This window comes from Lutra lutra, chromosome 9, assembly GCF_902655055.1.
Source record: "Lutra lutra chromosome 9, mLutLut1.2, whole genome shotgun sequence".
In the NCBI taxonomy this organism is placed as follows: Eukaryota; Metazoa; Chordata; class Mammalia; order Carnivora; family Mustelidae; genus Lutra; species Lutra lutra.
The window spans coordinates 61,150,270-61,169,449 of NC_062286.1; the positions used below are offsets into that span (position 1 = coordinate 61,150,270).

At 40.2% G+C, this 19,180-nt stretch overlaps 2 protein-coding genes across 6 annotated transcripts in view; both read left to right on the forward strand.

Moving 5' to 3' along the window:
- The first annotated feature begins 180 nt into the window (after positions 1–180).
- On the forward strand, positions 181–15,106 carry CCT4 (chaperonin containing TCP1 subunit 4). The gene is made up of 14 exons (XM_047745896.1): positions 181–452; positions 2,881–2,933; positions 4,882–4,971; positions 6,323–6,431; positions 7,046–7,188; positions 8,265–8,386; positions 8,809–8,941; positions 9,990–10,129; positions 12,243–12,339; positions 12,420–12,530; positions 12,627–12,757; positions 12,890–13,124; positions 14,529–14,642; positions 14,900–15,106. The coding sequence occupies exons 1-14, from the start codon at positions 326–328 to the stop codon at positions 14,912–14,914; spliced, it is 1,620 nt and encodes a 539-aa protein (XP_047601852.1). The 5' UTR covers positions 181–325; the 3' UTR covers positions 14,915–15,106.
- Positions 15,107–16,993: 1,887 nt separating this feature from the next.
- FAM161A (FAM161 centrosomal protein A) overlaps positions 16,994–19,180 on the forward strand; it is a 35,144-nt gene continuing 32,957 nt past the window's right edge. For all 5 annotated transcript variants that reach the window (XR_007130219.1, XM_047746309.1, XM_047746312.1 and 2 more), the window contains exon 1: positions 16,994–17,623. Coding sequence is in view for 4 of the 5 variants with exons in the window: in XM_047746309.1 (XP_047602265.1) it covers positions 17,441–17,623 (183 nt within the window). In the remaining variant the exon portion in view is untranslated. The remainder of the gene's footprint in view (positions 17,624–19,180) is intronic.

Genomic DNA, 19,180 nt, shown 5'->3' on the forward strand with positions numbered 1-19,180 from the left:
CCCGCCTTTAAAATCATGGGTTTTCCTGGCTGCCTCGCAAACGTCCTCCCTCAGCGCGCCTCCACCCCGGGCCCGGGGCCAACACTCCCAGTAAACCCCCAGTTGGCAGCCACAGCCACCTCAACCGGCGCGCGGCGGGCAGCCTGCTACGTCACGTCGGCGCCGCGCCGCTTGGCAGGCCCCTTCTCCACCTCCTCCTCCCGGCGTCCGCGCCGCTTTCTGGAAGCTTCGTGAAGGCGGTGGGCGCGTTCCGTTAGTCTGCGGCCGGCTGGAATCCGGGTCCATCCGTCCTTCCCGAGCATACGCAGACCCAGCCAAGTTTGCCATGCCCGAGAACGTGGCACCCCGAAGCGGGGCGCCAGCCGGCAATGCCGGCGGCCGCAGCAAAAGCGCCTATCAGGACCGTGACAAGCCGGCCCAAATCCGCTTCAGCAATATCTCCGCGGCCAAAGGTATCGCTTCCTCAGTCCGATCCGAGGCCGTGCGGGGTCGAGCTTATACTCTCATCCTGAACTTGGGTTGCTAAAGCTCATTTTTCTGTTATTTGAGATAATCTTGTCCTTCCAGGGATGGCAGCTCAGTGGAGGGATCCTTTCTGTTTTCTGCCGGTAATTCCCAGGGCCAAGTATGGAGACCTTGAGGCTAGCCCTATTGGTCTTACACGCCCGTAATTTTTCATCCCCGCTCGGTAATCACGCTTCAGGAGAAAGATGCCGAGGACCGCAAGCAGCCGTCCCTTGGGATCTGACACATAAGCGCTGTCGTTTAAATGCTTATGGGTTCCACTGGTGGTAGAATGTTGTTTGTAGAATACATTTTAGTTTTCAATGTTCCTATAAAAATATTTAAAGACGCTCCTGGCGCAACTGATGAAACGAATTTGGTAAACTCCGGGCTTAGGTTGGGGCGGGGCCCTTTGTACTGGGCTGTGGGGAAGACTCACCTGTCCTGATGGAACATGTGGAAGGTCAGGTTGTGCATTTACGTTCTCTCTGCACATTCAGCCAGACATAAGCAAGTCTAGAAATATGGACGATGTATTGGTGTTTCTTTGTTTTCTATAATTGTATGGTATATGATAGAAATGAAAATCTGAGTTACCATTACTGAGTGGCTTTGACCACTCAGTTCGACCTTTAGCCAACGTTTCCTCACCCATAAAATTGAAGAAAGTGTTTGCACGCACCCCCCCCCCCCCCCCGCCCTGGAGTTGTGAGAATTAAGAGTAGTAGTTGAGACAGAAGAGCCTGGAAAAATGAGAACGAAGACTTAGAGATCTTAGCTGATGTATATTGAGTATTGAAATGTAGTGCGTATTTCATTACAGTTAGAGATTAAAGTGCAAGAGGACCCGGGAGGTGAAGATTGAAAGGGTAGGATGGGGCCAAATCTTGAAGGGCCTGGTGAGCAGAGGCCACCTGAATTATCTGCGAACCTGACCTTTTTTTTTCCTTTTATTTATTTTTTATTTAATTTCTTTTAAGTGTAACAATTCATTGTTTAGAACCTGACCTTTTTAAATGAGAACTCAGAACGGCACAACCAGTCTTTCCAAGTCAGACAAAACCCAACAAACTTGATAGAAGTTGCTTTAGTTTAGGTCATTTTCAGGATAATTCAGGGAGTCAGTTTTTTATTTGGATGTTATCTCAAAAACATGCCCCCCCAAAATTGGTTGATAATGTAAAAACCATAAACACACAGAAAAGTAATACTAGTTGTAGTACTCTTCAGGAGGTCCTTTTAACAGACCCTACTGTGTGCCATACTGTATCTTAAACATCAGACACTTTTGGAGATGTAAGCAGTCTAAAATCTTATTTTTGGGGTAGGGTGTGTTTTCCTAACCTCATGTTAGGTGAGTGTGAGGGCATTCTTAAAGTGAATTGGTCTTTTGGTAGAATCATGGCCATGGAGTCCACTAAAATCTCCTGAGAGACTAATTTTGACTGGATAATTAGGAATAGCAGTCCAAAATTATGAGACAATTAAGTAGAAAATAACTTTTAATTATAGCAATTTTTTTTGTCCTTAAAGTCTTTATGTATTATTCACGCTGTAATATACATAAAAAGGAAGTATGCTGGTTGTAGAGTATACGATGATTAGGGCACAATCTCAGCCCTGTGTATATGGGGTGAGGTGGTATGTGAAGAAGGGGTCTAACTATTTGTCTTGGGCTTTTCAAAGAAAAGGGAATTTGTCTTGACTGTTCATCAAATCCAGTTTCCCTTCAGTGGTCCAATAAACATTCTTAGGGAAGTTAATAAGAGTAAGTAACTTTGGAATGGTAAACTATATACCCAGCGATGTTTCATAATACTGATGATGACTGAAAGCTAGGGTTTTGTTTGGGTTAAGGTTTGGGGTTTTTGTTTGGGTTTATTTGGTGGCAGGGTATGTAAAGATGGGCAACATCTTCACATTGGTGGACAAGTCTTAGCCTTCAAAAATTACACTCTGTATTTAGAGGAAACAGAACGGACAAATAAGGGGAATTATATAGTAGGAAGTCTTGCCTCTCCTGTTGCTTGTGTTCTTTTAGGGAATGGAGAAAAATGCAGTCTCCATTTTGAGCTCATAACTACATTGTGCTTATTTTGATACTTAGAGGAAGGTTACGTAAATCCTCAAATTTTACTCTACCATAGGCAGGGCACAAGTATTATGTACAGTGACTTTAACAACAAAAGGTGAGTGTCGCACAATTAAAGGAATAAATTAGTGTGTTTCCAGTAGATTATTATTAGACAGTGAGTTTTCTTTAATAGACACAGTAAATGGTTGCACACCATATCCTAATAAGGACAGATGATCATTTGAGAGGAGAAATATGTTGCTTTTTTAAGAGAGGTCCTGATTTCTTCCTTCTGTTTACAGCTGTTGCTGATGCTATTAGAACAAGCCTTGGACCAAAAGGAATGGACAAAATGGTAAAAAAACAAAACAAAAAAAACGGATTATTCATTACATACTGGGTGCTGCTGTCCACACTGCAGATTCTCAATAGTGGGTTAAGATATGCTGCCTAAAGAGCAAAAAGTGCTAGAAGGGTTCTTTGAGAGTTTAGAAGACTAATAGATTGCTTTGGGGTGAGCAGGACTTAAGTATAATTCATATTTTTTTAGTGATCTTTAAACAATGAAAGTACATACACAAAAGTTGTTATCGGTTGTGTTGTTACATGGGAAGTAGAGTAAGGCTGTAGCTATACATGTTTGAGTTCACTGTTCCTTATTGCTGTAACTGTGACCCTGCATGGTTCTATGGAATTTCAGTTGTTCTAGTGTGATTGACAGGCAGCATAAAACATTGCAGTGCATTCCAGACCATCCAGTTTTGAGAAATACACCTTCAAATTCAGTGCTTAATTAACATCGAAAATGAGAGAGAAACCATATGAGGGATTATCTGGATGATACACAGATTATTATTCCGTGTGGATGTTTTAAAATCTGTCCCTGCTAGTGAGCCTGTTTACCCTTTGTTGAAAATACTAAAACATGTTACTTTTTTGAATGTAAGAATTGTATTTACTGTGTTGTGCTTTTTGAAAATCCATGGTGTCATTTCTTTCTTTCTTTTTTTTTTTTTTTTTAATTATTTTTATTTACATAAAATGTATTATTTACCCCAGGGGTATAGGTCTGTGAATCATCAGGCCTACACATTTCACAGCACTCACAATAGCACACACCCTCCCCAATGTCCATAACCCAACCACCCCTTCCCTGCTCCCCCACCCCCCAGCAACGTCAGTTTGCTCTGTGAGATTAAGAGTCTGTTATGATTTGTCTCCTTCCCGGTCTCATCTCGTTTCATTTTTTCCTTCCCTGCCCCCCACGGCCCTCTACCCTGCCTCTCAAATTTCTCATATCAGAGAGATCATATGATAATTGTCTTTCTCTGATTGACTTATTTTGCTCAGCATAATACCCTCTAGTTCTGTCACGTCTTTGCAAATGGCAAGATTTCATTTCTTTTGATGGCTGCATAGTATTCCATTGTGTGTGTGTGTGTGTGTGTGTGTGTGTGTGTATATACACACCACATCTTCTTTATCCGTTCATCTGTTGGTGGACATCTAGGTTCTTTCCATAGTTTGACTATTGTGGACATTGCTGCTATAAACATTCATGTGCACATGCCCCTTCAGATGACTACATTTGTATCTTTAGGTTAAATATCCAGTAATACAATTGCTGGGTCATAGCGTAGCTCTATTTTCAACTTTTTGAGGACCTCCATGCTGTTTTCCAGAGTGGCTGCACCAGCTTGCATTCCCACCAACAGTGTAGGAAGGTTCCATGGTATCATTTCTTATGATGGATATGAACCCAGTAATGTTAGTAATTCTTCTTAGTAGTATTTCTGCTTTGTGTTTTTTTTTTTTTTTTTTTTAAGATTTTATTTATTTATTTGACAGAGAGAGATCACAAGTAGACGGAGAGGCAGGCAGAGAGAGAGAGAGAGAGAGGGAAGCAGGCTTCTTGCTGAGCAGAGAGCCCGATGTGGGACTCGATCCCAGGACCCTGAGATCATGACCTGAGCCGAAGGCAGCGGCTTAACCCACTGAGCCACCCAGGCGCCCTGCTTTGTGTTTTGTGTGTCTAGATTTCCTTCACTTTCAAACAAATGAAAAAAATAGCTGGAGTAAAGCCAGGTATTTCCATTTGTAAAGTTAGACTGTTGCTGCATATTTCTTAAATCACTATAGTAATGTAAGAGAATTTGAAATTAAGCATAGTTGTAAACTATGCAAACATAAATTAACTTCTCTACCAAGAAACTTTAAAATTAATAGAGCTTTTAGAGTGTCATTGTGCTGGGTAAAGAACAATTTTTGAAATAACAGCTTTTTTAAAAAACGAAACTTTACAGATTCAAGATGGAAAAGGCGATGTGACCATTACAAATGATGGAGCCACCATTCTGAAACAAATGCAAGTGTTACATCCGGCAGCCAGAATGGTAAGTATAATTTTAGATGAGGTTCCTTTTTTTTTTAAGTGTATTGCTTGATATTTGTAAACATTTTGTTTTATTTGATCACATTGTATTATTTAAACACTGTGAATTCTTTTTTGTGTTAAAACAGGCATGTTTTTAGGATACATTGTGTGCCTAACATTGTGCTCTTCAGTGCAAGGTTGTACTAAAACATGAATCTCCTTGTCCATAGGAATGTACTGTATAGTAGAGGAAGAAGAAAATAAAAACATGAAATGGCTTTAATAGTTCAGTGAGTGTTGGTTGGAAGAGAGCAGTGTAATCTTAATTGTGCGCAAGATCAAGTTGTCTAAAATACTGAGGTTTATTAAAAACAGTTACCAATCCAGCTTAAGTGTGATGATGATTCCAGTATAAGTGAGAAGTCGCCATATCTACAAAAAGAAATTCCTGTCAAAAAGTTATGTTTGATTACATAAAGGTGACTTTTAAGATGAATCAGATTAGGCTTATCCGGGGTCAATTTAGGTAAACTACCAAAGGACTCCAAACTGACACTTGTGTCTTCCAGAATCCCCTGTTCTTTAGTTTCCAAGTCTGCAGGGTACCTTTGGTGCAACATCATTTATACTTTCTGACAGGAACTTTTAATAGCTGGGGAGAAAAAAATGTATAACCATAGATTGAACCAAAAAATCATAACATAGATTCTTTTTTTAATTATTATTATTTTTTATTTATTTGTTTGACAGAGATCACAAGTAGGCAGAGAGGCAGGCAGAGAGAGAGAGGAGGAAGCAGGCTCCCCACGGAGCAGAGAGCCCGATGTGGGGCTCCATCCCAGGACCCCGGGACCACGACCCGAGCTGAAGGCAGAGGCATTAACCCACTGAGCCACCCAGGCGCCCCCATAACATAGATTCTTATAGAGCGTATATGAGCAAAATTTTGCATGTCACAAATATATCAATCACTTTAAAATGAAACTCAAAAATAAATAAAATGAAATCCAAGAAGTCAAGAATTTTATTGAGGGGTGCCTGGGTGGCTCAGTGGGTTAAAGCCTCTGCCTTCGGCTCAGGTCATGGTCTCAGGGTCCTGGGATCAAGCCCCGCATCAGGCTCTCTGCTCAGCAGGGAGCCTGCTTCCTCCTCTCTCTCTGCCTGCCTCTCTGCCTGCTTGTGATCTCTATCGGTCAAATAAATAAATAAAAAATCTTAAAAAAAAAAAAGATTATATTGAGTTTTACAGTGTTGATAATAATCAAATTGTTTTTGACACTGATATGAAGGCCATTCATTTATATTTCACTTAGATGTTATTGGGTCCTCATCTTTCTCACTGAGCAACTTAGCATGTTCTGTTTACTTAGCTGGTGGAGCTGTCTAAGGCACAAGATATAGAAGCAGGAGATGGCACCACATCAGTAGTCATCATTGCTGGCTCTCTCTTAGATTCCTGTACCAAGCTTCTTCAAAAAGGTAGGTAGGACATAGGACATGTTTTATTACTAAATAAAGGCCAAAAGTTACTGAGTAATAGATTTGGTATTTGATTTGGAATAACTAATTTTGTTAGGAATTTTTAGGTTAAATTTTGCTGTGTTTATTGTATGAATAAGAACATTGTTTCTTTTTGTTTTTTCATTTTTTTTTTTTTTTCCCTCAACCAGCCTTCATTTTGAAAGGAACTTGATAAAATTTTTGCATTTCTAAAATAAGGTGTAGTGGCAGTACTGATCTTAGATTCTAGATGAGAATGAAGATTTGGGAAATGTAGTATAGTTTCTTCTGGTAAATACTGCTTAATCATCTTGGAGACTCTCCAGTCACTCTATTTATAACATAGATTTGTGGTTTTGAAAAGTGTAAATATCACATGAGTGCAGAATTGACTGTTCCAGATTAATGGAAATAAATTATTTGCCATAATAGCAGTTAAGGTTGTTCAGACTGTTTTATTTATAACTGAAGCCTAAGTTAATAGAGATCATTTTAAAAATTATGACTACTCTGAAATTATAATGAATAAAAAATCTTAAGGGGTGTCATATGTAGTTTATGTGTTGTAATAACTAAATTTTAACAAATGACAGGGATTCATCCAACCATCATTTCTGAGTCATTCCAGAAGGCTTTGGAAAAGGGTATAGAAATCTTGACTGACATGTCTCGACCTGTGGAACTGAGTGACAGAGAAACCTTATTAAATAGTGCTACCACTTCCCTGAACTCAAAGGTGAGACCAGTACTAAGGGATCCTTTTAAAATTACTTTTTAAAGCCTGTTAAGAATTGTAATTCTTAGGTTGTGATTTTTGATGCTGTGCAGTCCATAAATGTAAGGTCTGGAGTGCCTGGGTAATTGAGGTAATTTGTACAACTGAATTAGTTAATGTCAAATCTCTTCCTTCAGGGCTGTCAGATAAACTGTACGTCCATGTTATAGACAGAAAATAGATCTAGTGAAGTTAAATAACTAATCCAAGACTTATCAGTAAGGGATAAGTGGAGATTGGAACCCAGGACAGGTTTGCCCATCTGTGGTCCCTCTTAACTAATAACCAGTGCTGCTTTTTTTAGTTTTCAAGTGTAAAGCATTGATTTTTTTTTTTTTAAATTTCCTGCTAACTTAACGTTCTTGTTTTCTGTCATGTCCTGTGTTCCCCTCCCCCATTTTTTTTTCATCAGCATTATTTTGATACATTCATCTTCTTTCAGTGAGCTGGATAGTGTTAGTGACATGCATGATAAATGTTGAATGTACTCAGACCTAATGGACAGAATAGCGGGTCACAGAGTCTAGACTGCTTGGTTTATTGCTGGGCTCATCACTTGACTAAGCTGTGTGACTCTGAATTTCTTCATCTGAAGATTGAGCGAGTATATAAACATAAAGGGCTAAGACCATTGTCTCACATACAATAAGTTCTTAGTAAAGTGTTAGCCAGAAGTTATTTTTATTAGTCCCTCAGTATTATGTGTGCACATATAGAGCATTTGCTCACAGATTGATTTTAGGTAAGAAATGTCTACATATAATTTGATTTTTGGATTTTCTATAGAGCTACTAATCTGGACAGTCCCATCTAATAGGTTAATAAACTAGGAAAAGAAGCCTACATATTTTGTGCCTTTGGTGACGGACAGCTGAGTGGAGAAGACAGTTTGTCTGGAATGTTGTGTCATGTTCCCATTCTCTCTGTCACCCCAAAAAAGTGGTTAAGATTTCTTCTTGAAGATCTTAGTTATTAAAGAACTAGGATTTTGTGTGTGTGTGTGTGAAAGTGACTTGATTTAATTTTTTTAATTCTAGGTTGTCTCTCAGTATTCAAGTCTGCTTTCTCCAATGAGTGTAAATGCAGTGATGAAAGTGATTGATCCAGCCACAGCTACAAGTGTAGATCTTAGAGACATTAAAATTGTTAAGAAACTTGGGTAAGCATTTCTAATTACGATTTTAGTAAAAATTAAAGGGACACCTGGGTGGCTTAGTTGATTAAGCCTCTACCTTCAGCTCAGGTCATGATCCCAGGGTATTGGGATCAGGTCCTGCATCAGGCTCCTGCTTCTCCCTCTGCCTGCCATTCCCCCTGCTTATGTGCTCTCTCTGTCTCTGACAAATTTTTTTAAAAAATTAAGAACTTTTATTAATGTGGGAATCTCAGGAATTTGTTTATATTCCGTTATGATGGCAAGGCATTAGTGTGATCAAAGAATTTTAGGAATTGGGGCAGTAATAAATGTGAGACTGACTTGTATTTTATTGGACTTACGATTTTTAATCTGTTAGCAATCTATTAAACTCACAGATTTCCACCCTTTGTTAACTGTGTCCTCCTTGTTTCCTTTTTCTTTAGTGGCACAATTGATGACTGTGAGCTGGTGGAAGGGCTGGTACTTACTCAAAAGGTGGCAAATTCTGGCATAACCAGAGTTGAAAAGGCTAAGATTGGACTTATTCAGTTTTGCTTATCTGCTCCCAAAACAGATGTAAGTAAAGCAAATGAAATTAGTTCCTTATGTATGTAACTTTTTAATAGCTTGGATCTTTGTTCAATATTATAAAACTACAGTATAGTGATACTAGTGGTAAAGATCATAGATTCTGAAAGAATTAGTAGAATTGAGACAAAAGGAGAAATTATTGGATGCCAGACATAACAGATCTATAGCTTCAGTCGGCTGTCATTGAAATTGAGCGTCGACTCATAGATGAAGGCAAGTAACAGTAGGGGCACTGTGTATGAAATAATAAATTTAGGTTATTTAAAAATTACAGAGTAAGTGGAATTTCCAGTTTCTTTGTAGGTTTCCGAGAAACCGCCATCCATCCTGTAGCAGCAGACAGGTCTTTTGTCCTGTATTTACACAAATGAAAGTTGAAACCAGCTTACTATTTATACTCTAAAGAAATATTTTTTAAGGTATTTTCTTATCTTTTGATCGTAAGTGCTTTTTCCAAAAGGGAGTGGTTGATCTTGTCACTTCACTCAGATTTGTTCTTCTTTTACATTGTATTGGCATATAGGTTTCCTGTTGAGTCATGTGTTTCCCAAACATTAAACCCATAGAAAATTTAATGTTGTTTTATACACGTTTAATTAATAAGATTTGTCCCTGATACCACCTTTTAGCATACCAGTTTTTCTAACAAGCCATAGAGTTAAAAGGATACAACTGAAATTTTAGTAATGCATATCTTCCTATGAAAAAAATTGACATATTCAGGAACAAGGATAACCATTTTAAAATTATCAAAGTGTACTTGTAAAAAATATAAATAACACAGCAGGGTGTATAGATGAAAGTTAAAGACCTGAGTTACAGTTGGTATATATATTCATTTTCCTAGACCTTTTCTATGTATGCCTCTAATTTGTTGTTAGGCATGGTTTTGGTTGAATTTATTATGATACTTAATATTTTCATTAAAAATCTGTTCTTTTCACTTAAAAACTCTTTTAAACACACACCAAAAAAACCCCCACAAAACTCTTAGAGTGCAATTTATTAATACGACGTTCTTTTTTCTCAACAGATGGATAATCAAATAGTAGTTTCTGACTATGTCCAGATGGACCGAGTGCTGCGGGAGGAGAGAGCCTATATTCTCAATTTAGTGAAGCAAATTAAAAAAACAGGATGTAATGTCCTTCTCATACAGAAGTCTATTCTGAGGTGTGGAAGCTAGTTATTTTGTTCAGCTTTGAATGACAGGTTTATTTTAGCAAATTTTTTTTTAAGCAATTTTTTAAGAAACATTTGGAGTGGGTAGATCACTAGAAATCTAGAATGAACCTGCATTTTGGGACATTGTATTCTGATAAATCCTCTAAAGTGGGTTCTCTCTCCACTGTGATGATTTAACTGCGTGGGATATATAGTTGACCCTTGAGCAACTCAGGTTTGAACTATGTGGGTCCACTTACATGTGGATTTTTTTTTTTTTTTAAGATTTTTTTTTTTAATCATTTGATGGAGAGAGAGAGATCACAAGCAGGCAGAGAGGCAGGCAGAGAGAGAGGGGGAGAAGCAGGCTCCCTGCTGAGCAGAGAGCCTGATGCGGGGCTCAATCCCAGGACCCTGAGATCATGACCTGAGCCGAAGGCAGAGGCTTAACCCACTGAGCCACCCAGGCGCCCCTACATGTGGATTTTATTTTTTTTACAGTACATAAATTTTTTTTTTTACAGTACTATAAATGTATTTTCCTTGTGGTTTTTAAGTTCTCTTTAAGTAATCTCTGCACCCAACATGGGCCTCGGAACTCATGACTTTTTTTTTTTTTTTTATTTTAAAGATTTTTTATTTATTTATTTGACAGATCACAAGTAGACAGAGAGGCAGGCAGAGAGAGAGAGGGAAGCAGGCTCCCTGCTGAGCAGAGAGCCCGATGCGGGACTTGATCCCAGGACCCTGAGATCATGACCTGAGCCGAAGGCAGCGGCTTAACCCACAGAGCCACCCAGGCGCCCCGGAACTCATGACTCTTAGATTAAGAGCTGAATATTCCAACTAAGCCAGCCAGCCACTCCTCCTTATGGTTTTCTTAACATTTTCTTTTCTCTAGCTTTATTGTAAGAATACAGCATATTGGCTAGCTATGTTTTCTGTAAGGCTTTGGTCAACAGGTTTTTAGTAGTCAAGTTTTGGGGAAGTCAAAAGTTATATGCATATTTTTTACTGGAGACGGGGAGTTGGTGCCTCTAATTCTCATTGTTCCAGGGTCAACTGTATGTTCTTTCTAGATCAAGATCCTAAATATCGAGCAAATGGAATACTTTTTTTTTTTTTTTAAGATTTTTTTTTTATTTATTTGTCAGAGAGAGAGGGAGAGAGAGCGAGCACAGGCGGACAGAATGGCAGGCAGAGGCAGAGGGAGAAGCAGGCTCCCCGCCAAGCAAGGAGCCCGATGTGGGACTCGATCCCAGGACCCTGGGATCATGACCTGAGCCGAAGGCAGCTGCTTAACCAACTGAGCCACCCAGGCGTCCCCGGAATACTTTGTTTTTGATACATTTGGTTTAGAGTTGGTTAGCTAGCTAAAAGAGGCGTTTATTTAAAGGTCCATGTAATTGCTTGCCTTGAAATTTAGAAGTTCTTTTGAGTGGAATGCAAGAGATAGTTCATGGATCAAAAGAATTTTCCAAAGTTTGAACTGATCCCTTTTATTTCCTTCAGTGTTTTCTTCTAATAAGTAGATGTAGTCCCTTGTACTCTATTAATAAATGTTATGCCAGGAAACACTAGGGGTGACTATTTTATATAGAAACCTTGATGAAGAGTTTGATTACCTGGTTCTCCTACCAAGTCATATCATAGGTAGTGACCTTAAGTAAACTTCTCAAAATTTTAGTTAGCGTATCTGTAGAGAAGGGATCAGAATATCCACCCTTCCAGTGTCACAGGGTTGTCAGGAGCTTTGTTCAGATAATTTGTGAGAAAGCATAAATTTGTGGAGTCTTGAATTAATCATATGTCTAAATTCATCAAATAGCAATAAAGTTTCAATTATCAAAGATACACTCATTTAGTATTAAAAACTATGACAGTAATTACCTTTTATTGTATTCTTTACAAATAGTGTTGCCTGGGGTACATTTTAATATGATCCATTGGAAATCTTCAAAGAGTTTTGAGCTCATAAACTTGGTCAGCTAAATTTAAAGCGTCTTCCTATACTAATTGAGTTATTTATCATTTAAACAGCAATGATTAACAGCTTAAAAAGCAGTTTAACAGCATTTTTTTTAAATCTAGCATTGGCCTGATCACTGATTTTGTGTTTTAGAGATGCTCTTAGTGATCTTGCATTACATTTCCTGAACAAAATGAAGATTATGGTGGTTAAGGATATTGAAAGAGAAGACATCGAATTCATTTGTAAGGTAAAATATTCGCAGTTTCTGTGTGAAAATATCCAGTAATCAAATGTTGTCTTAATTTGTGGGTTTGATACTTTTCCCAGACTATTGGAACCAAGCCAGTTGCTCATATTGACCAATTTACTGCCGACATGCTGGGATCAGCTGAGTTAGCTGAGGAGGTCAATTTAAATGGTTCTGGCAAACTACTCAAGGTAACAGTATTGTAATACAGCTTTTATTTACCTGGGTTTGTTTTTGTTTGTTTTAACCCTTATTTCTGTACCTAATTTGGAGTGTATTTACTATAGATTACAGGCTGTACAAGCCCTGGCAAAACAGTTACAATTGTTGTCCGAGGATCTAACAAATTGGTGATTGAAGAAGCTGAGCGCTCCATTCATGATGCCCTGTGTGTTATTCGCTGTTTAGTGAAGAAGAGGTAATATGTCACTGAGTAACATTTTGAATGTTAACATTTCTATTTTGACTACTTTTAAGGTATAAATAGTAAGTTATTAAAAATAGCTTTTTGTTGGATAAAATAAGCTAAAAATGTATTTGTGAATTTCAGAGCTCTTATTGCAGGTGGTGGTGCTCCAGAGATAGAATTGGCCCTACGGTTAACTGAATATTCACGAACATTGAGTGGCATGGAATCCTACTGTGTTCGTGCTTTTGCAGATGCTATGGAAGTCATTCCATCTACACTAGCTGAAAATGCTGGCCTGAATCCCATTTCTACAGTAACAGAACTAAGAAACCGGCACGCCCAAGGAGAAAAAACCAGCGGCATTAATGTCCGAAAGGTAATAATTTAGTCTTTAATTATTACGGAAGATATTGATTAAAATGTTAACAACTTCAAAATTGTCTATGAAACAAAGCTTTTTTTTTTTTTTTTTTTTGGTGGACAGCAAAGCAAGATTTATTGAGCAATTGTAAAGTTTACTGAATGATAGAGTACAAAGCTCCAAGAAAGGGGACCTGAGAGGGTTGCCTGGATGAAAAGCTTTTTAATCGAAAGTTATCTTCTGGGGGAGCTGGGTGGCTCAGTCGATTAAATGTCTGACCCTTGATTTCGACTCAAGTCATGGTCTCAGAGTTGTGGGGTCAGGCTCCCTGCTCAGTGGGGTGTTTGCTCCAGATTCCCTTTCCCTCTGCCCCTGCCCACCATGCTTACTCACTCTCAGATAAATAAATCTTCTTTTGAAAAAAAGTAATCTTGGGTTTAGGGGCACCTGGCTGGCTCAGTTGGAAAAGCATATGACTCTGGATCTTCATGTTGTGAATTCAAAGCCCTGCATGTAGAGATTACTTTAAAAAAAAGAAAAGAAAAAAAGTAATCTCAGATCCAAGTATGAGAACCGCAGGTCAACTAATTTTTCCCCACAACTCTGAACCATTTTGAGTATTGGGGCAGTTGTGGAGGAGTTTTATTTTGCTTTTATTCCAGTAGTTGGGCACTACTAATTTTTTTTTTAACCAAGAGGCTAAGATGATGTAAAAGTATTTTTAGGAGGGAAGACTGGAGGCATGGTTACCTGTTACGGCCATCATCACATAATGCAGCAATCCCGAGAGAAGGGAGACTGAGAATAGTTGCAGTAACAATTTAAAAGTGGGATTTGAGGGAGATATAAAGGCAGGGCAGACCAGCCTTGGCCATATTCAGAATTAGGGTTCAAGGATGATTTGAGCATTAAAGATCTTAGAATTTTTAATGGGTATAATTACCTAATTTTGCCTGAGTATTTTTAAGTTAAAGAAAATTAGGAGTTGTTGGGGCACCTGGATGTCGTTGGACCTCTGCCTTCGGCTCAGGTCATGATCCCAGGGTCCTGGGATCAAGCCCCGAGTCAGGCTCCCTGCTCAGCAGGGAGCCTGCTTCTCCCTCTCCCACTCCCCCTGCTTGTGTTCCTTCTCTTGCTGTCTCTCTGTTAAATAAATAAAATCTTTTTGTTTCCAAGATAATTAGGAGTTGTTTGGGGTCTAGGATTGGGGGAATCCAAAATCCCCCCAAAACTAAAAATTCAGTTTTTCCAAATTTTCGTTAAATAGAACGTCCAGTAAAGAGAAAAGCTTAAATAGAGTATTTTACTTTTGACTAGAACAAGGGAAAACTATGTTCGAAAGGCCTTGTGTCAGTGTAACAGTGTAATTGGTGAGGTATATAATCATAGACACTAAAAGCAATTTGTGCTATTTGGCAGGGTGGTATTTCCAACATTTTGGAGGAACTGGTTGTCCAGCCTTTGTTGGTTTCAGTCAGTGCACTTACTCTAGCAACTGAAACTGTCCGGAGCATTCTGAAAATTGATGATGTGGTAAGTATAAATAGATTATGAATTTTCCTACAGGGTCAAAAAGGTATATTTTTTAAAGAGTTTTGGGAGGGAAACAGGGTGGTACATGTTACTTTGTTGGTTATCAAGGTGATAACAGCAGTTCATACTTTTACAGTCATTTCTCACTTGTGAAAATAGGATTTGGTAATCGGGCAGTTTGGTAATTGCACGAAACTTCTTTGATCGTTAAAATTCTATTATTATAAGTTGTGGAACTCAGGTTTTTTTCTTATCAGGTAAACACTCGGTAATTGGATGAACACTGGCCGACTGGCACCACTGTGGCCCCTAAAGTGCTTCTGGAGTGGAAGATCACCTTGGTGTTCCTTGCTCTTTGGAAGATTGTTTCCTTTGTGAATTCCTGGGCCTGGCCTTCCAGTGGCACTTGCTTAAAATTGTATTGACAAGACTTAATTAAAATATTAAATGTTTGGTTTCAAAAAGTAGATGAATTTATTGGCTCTTCCTTCCCAACATTCAGTTACTTCTCATATTGTTGAAAAAGCTATGTAAGAAGAGAAAAAAATGAGTTCATATTTGCCTGTTGACTTTGTTAAGTCTCCGTTCTGAGTGCTTTAGGTTTTGTGGATTTTGGTTTTTTGTTTTTAAACAGAAGTATTGAGAAATTTTAAATGGCCCAATATGCTCATCACCCTGATAAATGAACGGATAGGGGTGCCTGGGTGGCTCAGTCATTAAGTGTGCCCCTGTAGTGTTAACTTTTAAAATAGCATATCAAAGTGATACATGCTGTTCTTTAAACTTGTGTGAAATTTTTCTTAATAAAAAAGTAAGAGTTAGGAATAAATAACACTTGAGGAAAAAAAACAAGCATGCAAAATCTCTGCCCCACTGGGGCACAAAACTATCCTCTGTATTTACAGATATCTAATGATACAGCTGCAAAGTATATAAAGCAGAAATGGTTCAGCTGGTTAAGTGTCTGACTGGCTCACATGATCTCAGAGTTGTGAGATGGAGCCCTCCTCCTACCACATTACTTTGCAATGATACCTGCAACTTAAAATATTTGACAGAGGGAATACAAGCAGGGGGAGTGGGAGAGAGAAGCTGAGCAGTATGTATGCCATAATGTCAGTAAGTGTATAGGTTGGTACATCAATTCACCGTTAAAGCTACACTCATCCACATTGTTAAAGTGGTGTTAAAACAGCACCATGGGATCATAACCTGAGTGTTGTGCCCTTAACTACATTTCTCTAAGTCCTATGGTTTCCCTCGCATACTTCTGCATTATCATGATTTTAGGTGTTAGTGAATGAAAGCTTGTCTGCTCTTCTACACACATACACAGAGACACACGATGTGTCTACCCTCGAACTCATTCCTTCTAATCTTCAATTTGTGGTGCTTCAGCATGTAGGCCTGTCTTGCTGTTTTAGGGTCAGGCTTAACACCAAATCCCAAGAGGGCCACCTGCTGCCACAGAACCATCTGCATGTGAATAACTAGAAGTCCCTACTCCGGTCACTTAAGGCACCCATACCTCATGAACTTCTGGTTCTGGCTTCTGCTCGGAATCGAGCCAGTATTTGTTCAGTAGGCAAAGCAAGTCTCAGCCAAAAGAAAGAACAGCCTGAAGGAGGTGGGGAAATGGATTTTGCAGGTGCTCACACTCCAGCCCCGTGACCAAGAAAGGCTTGGTAAGAAGGGCTCATGGGTGCCTGGCTGGCTCAGTCAGAACAGCATATGACTAGATCTCAGAGTCCTGAGTTCAGTCTCCATGATGGGCATAAAGCTTGGTTTAAAAAAAGATTTAAAAAAAAAAGGGCTCAGACCTCACAGATAGGTTCTAGGAAATGCACACTGCATACCTTAACTTGAGGTAGGGTGGCAATGGCTGGTTGTAGGACTAGGGGGCCAGAGGAGGCCGAAGGATAGGGAGGAGAGGGTGTCGGCAGCCTCAGCCTGAGGTTGTAGACAGCAGGTGGCTGAGACTGCACCACAGACACATGGTGTAGAGGGAAGGCGCCATTTGAAACGCCCAAATCCTGAGTAGGGAGCTGTTGATGGGGTGTGTCTGTGGTTACTGTCGGGCGCTTGCACCCTCAATCCCATCACTATAAAGTTGATGGACCCAACCACAAAAAACCCGGTTCATACACTACAGTGTCACTCACTGGTGGGTGGGCCCGGCTCCACCCAACTCTGGGCTTTTACTGGTCAAACAAAAAAACCGAGTGCGATAACTAGCAAACTCCTTCGGATTGGTTGATTCCTGCGAGCTTTCAAGTCAATCAAAGTAGAATGTACCTCACTCCTTTCCGTTCGCCGGCTCCCCGGGGAGCCATGTTAGGTAACAGATGAAAGCCACGCCACTGTTCTGAGATCTCCACACAATAACATCCCCTGCTTTTCTCTGCCGCCGCCGGCTTCAACAAACGTCATTTCAATGAATGAAAATGCGCTATTTTTTTGTCTACAAAGCAAGTTGTTTAACTGATAAAATGTGAGAAGTGTGCGTTTAGGCGGTGAGGCGCGAAGCTGGCGAAGAGATGTGCTGTTCTGCCCGCCAATCCTCTAAACCAGCGAAGATTCAGGACTCACTCCCACTGTTCAGGAAGCGCCCATCTCTGGTTTCCCGCAGCCGAAAGGAGTTTGAGTGACTTTTGGCCCCTCGCGGCCCCTGTAGCGTCCCTAGTTACCGTGCCCCTAGTAACCGCCCGCCCCAATCCAGGAGCCGCTGGCAGGCCTGAGTCGGCTCCAGCTCCCCCGCCCCGGGCCAGCGCGGGCGCTCAGGCTTCGGCGGCGCAGTGATGGCCGCCTCGCACCGAGCGGCGAAGCTGGAGGCCTCCAGTCTCCAAACTCCGGAAAATCCCAGCATCGGAGCGCAGGTCGCCCAGAATGAACGCGAAGACCCTTCGGAGGCCCTGGCGGCGGCGGCGGCAGCCTTAGAGGAGGAAGAAGGCGACGAAAAGGAGAAGGCGGTGCTGGCGGGGGTAATGCAGGGGCGGGACGGAGGCTGGGGCTGGTTGTCCGCAGGGCGCGGTCTGAGGGCTGGTCTGCGTCCACGCTGCGCTGAGGGACCGGCTGGGAAATGGGCTGCCCTGTCCATCTCCGCCCTACCCAGTAAACCTGGCCCACCAGGTTTCTCTCTGCCCCAATGGAAGACAACTCAAAACGCAGGCGTTGGAAAATCTTTTAATTTTCAACAAAGAGATTGTAAAAATTTCTTGGAGAGCATTTCTAGAGAGTATAAGGTACAGAAGTTTACTCCTTTTGCTTCAGCATCTGTTGGAAGTAGCTGTTGCTTTTTTCTTTTCAACTTGGGAAAAACTGATGTACCCCGTAGTGGATAAACCATAAAACTCAGGTGAATCAGATGTGCTGTCGGGTGTGTTTTATTGTCACTTTAAGGTCTTGGTTATTAGTGCATTTTAATACATTGTCATGAAAGGTGGTGTTTAAAATCATTTAAGAGTTCAGTGGGCAGTTAGATACACAGATTAAAGTTAGGCATGCAGAGAAGTAAATTACTGAGGTTCCAGTTTCCTAAACGACTCTTCAGGGTAAGAAAGCCTTTTCACTGATCAATTTTCAGTGTCAAATATGTCGTGAACACCTGCCCATCAAGTAGAGGGCTGAGTCTGCCATCTACTCTATTCATTTAAAAAGATGGGAACATTGAATTTTAACTAGCAGTGTGCAGGTATAAATCTCCTTACCTCCAGTTAAGATTCTTAATACCATTTGTCCAAAGCTTCTCAGATGCAAAACCATTATGGCCTATGGCTAATAAAATCACTGGATATTTTGGAATTCTAACCTGTTTACACTAAAACTGTTAATGAGAAAGTCTGTAGCAACCCTTTTATGGTCACAACTTCACCAAGAGACAAACTCCCTGAGGTCCTCCAGAGTAAGGCAGATTGAGACCCTGAACATGAACCAGGGTGAGAGTCCTGAGAACAGTTTCATTCATGATAAAGCTTCCCACAGCACAAATCTCAGTACCCAACAAAGGAGGCAAAGTGATAGAGGAAAAAAATTTGGAGGAAGAGGATTGGGAATCCTGGATAGGATCCGTTCTCTGCCATTTGCTAGGTGCTCTAAGATGTAACTTTCTTCAATCTCAGTTTCCTTAAATGTGAAAGAACTGTAATAAATGTCTCTCTTGTCTCACTGGGATATTAGGAGAACCAAATGAGTAGATTTGTGTCATATCTAAAGAGCAGTTTATATAAATTCATAACAATAATAACTGCCAAGTGATTTGAACAGCTCACCCAAAGATTAAATCTGGCTTTGCTGTGCTAGAGGAGTGCGTCATTTCTGTAGTGGCAGGCATACTTCCAGAGTGCCCTGCGAAACTGCACATTTGTATTAGAAATTTAGTACCTTAGGAGGGATTAGTTTATCTAATAAGCTAATTTTAAAGGGACAGGATCCTACCAAGCAAACAGAAAAGGGAGCTAAGTCTTATGGGTTTGACACTGTTCTAAGACTACCACACTTGGAGGATCCAAAAGCAAACCTGGATGAGCTGTGCATAGACC

Coding starts and splice junctions, on each gene's coding strand:
- CCT4 (XM_047745896.1), top strand. CDS start 326: ATGCCCGAGAACGTGGCACCCCGAAGCGGGGCGCCAGCCGGCAATGCC. Junction 4,972..6,322: donor TACATCCGGCAGCCAGAATG/GTAAGTATAATT, acceptor CTGTTTACTTAG/CTGGTGGAGCTGTCTAAGGC. Junction 12,758..12,889: donor CGCTGTTTAGTGAAGAAGAG/GTAATATGTCAC, acceptor TGTGAATTTCAG/AGCTCTTATTGCAGGTGGTG.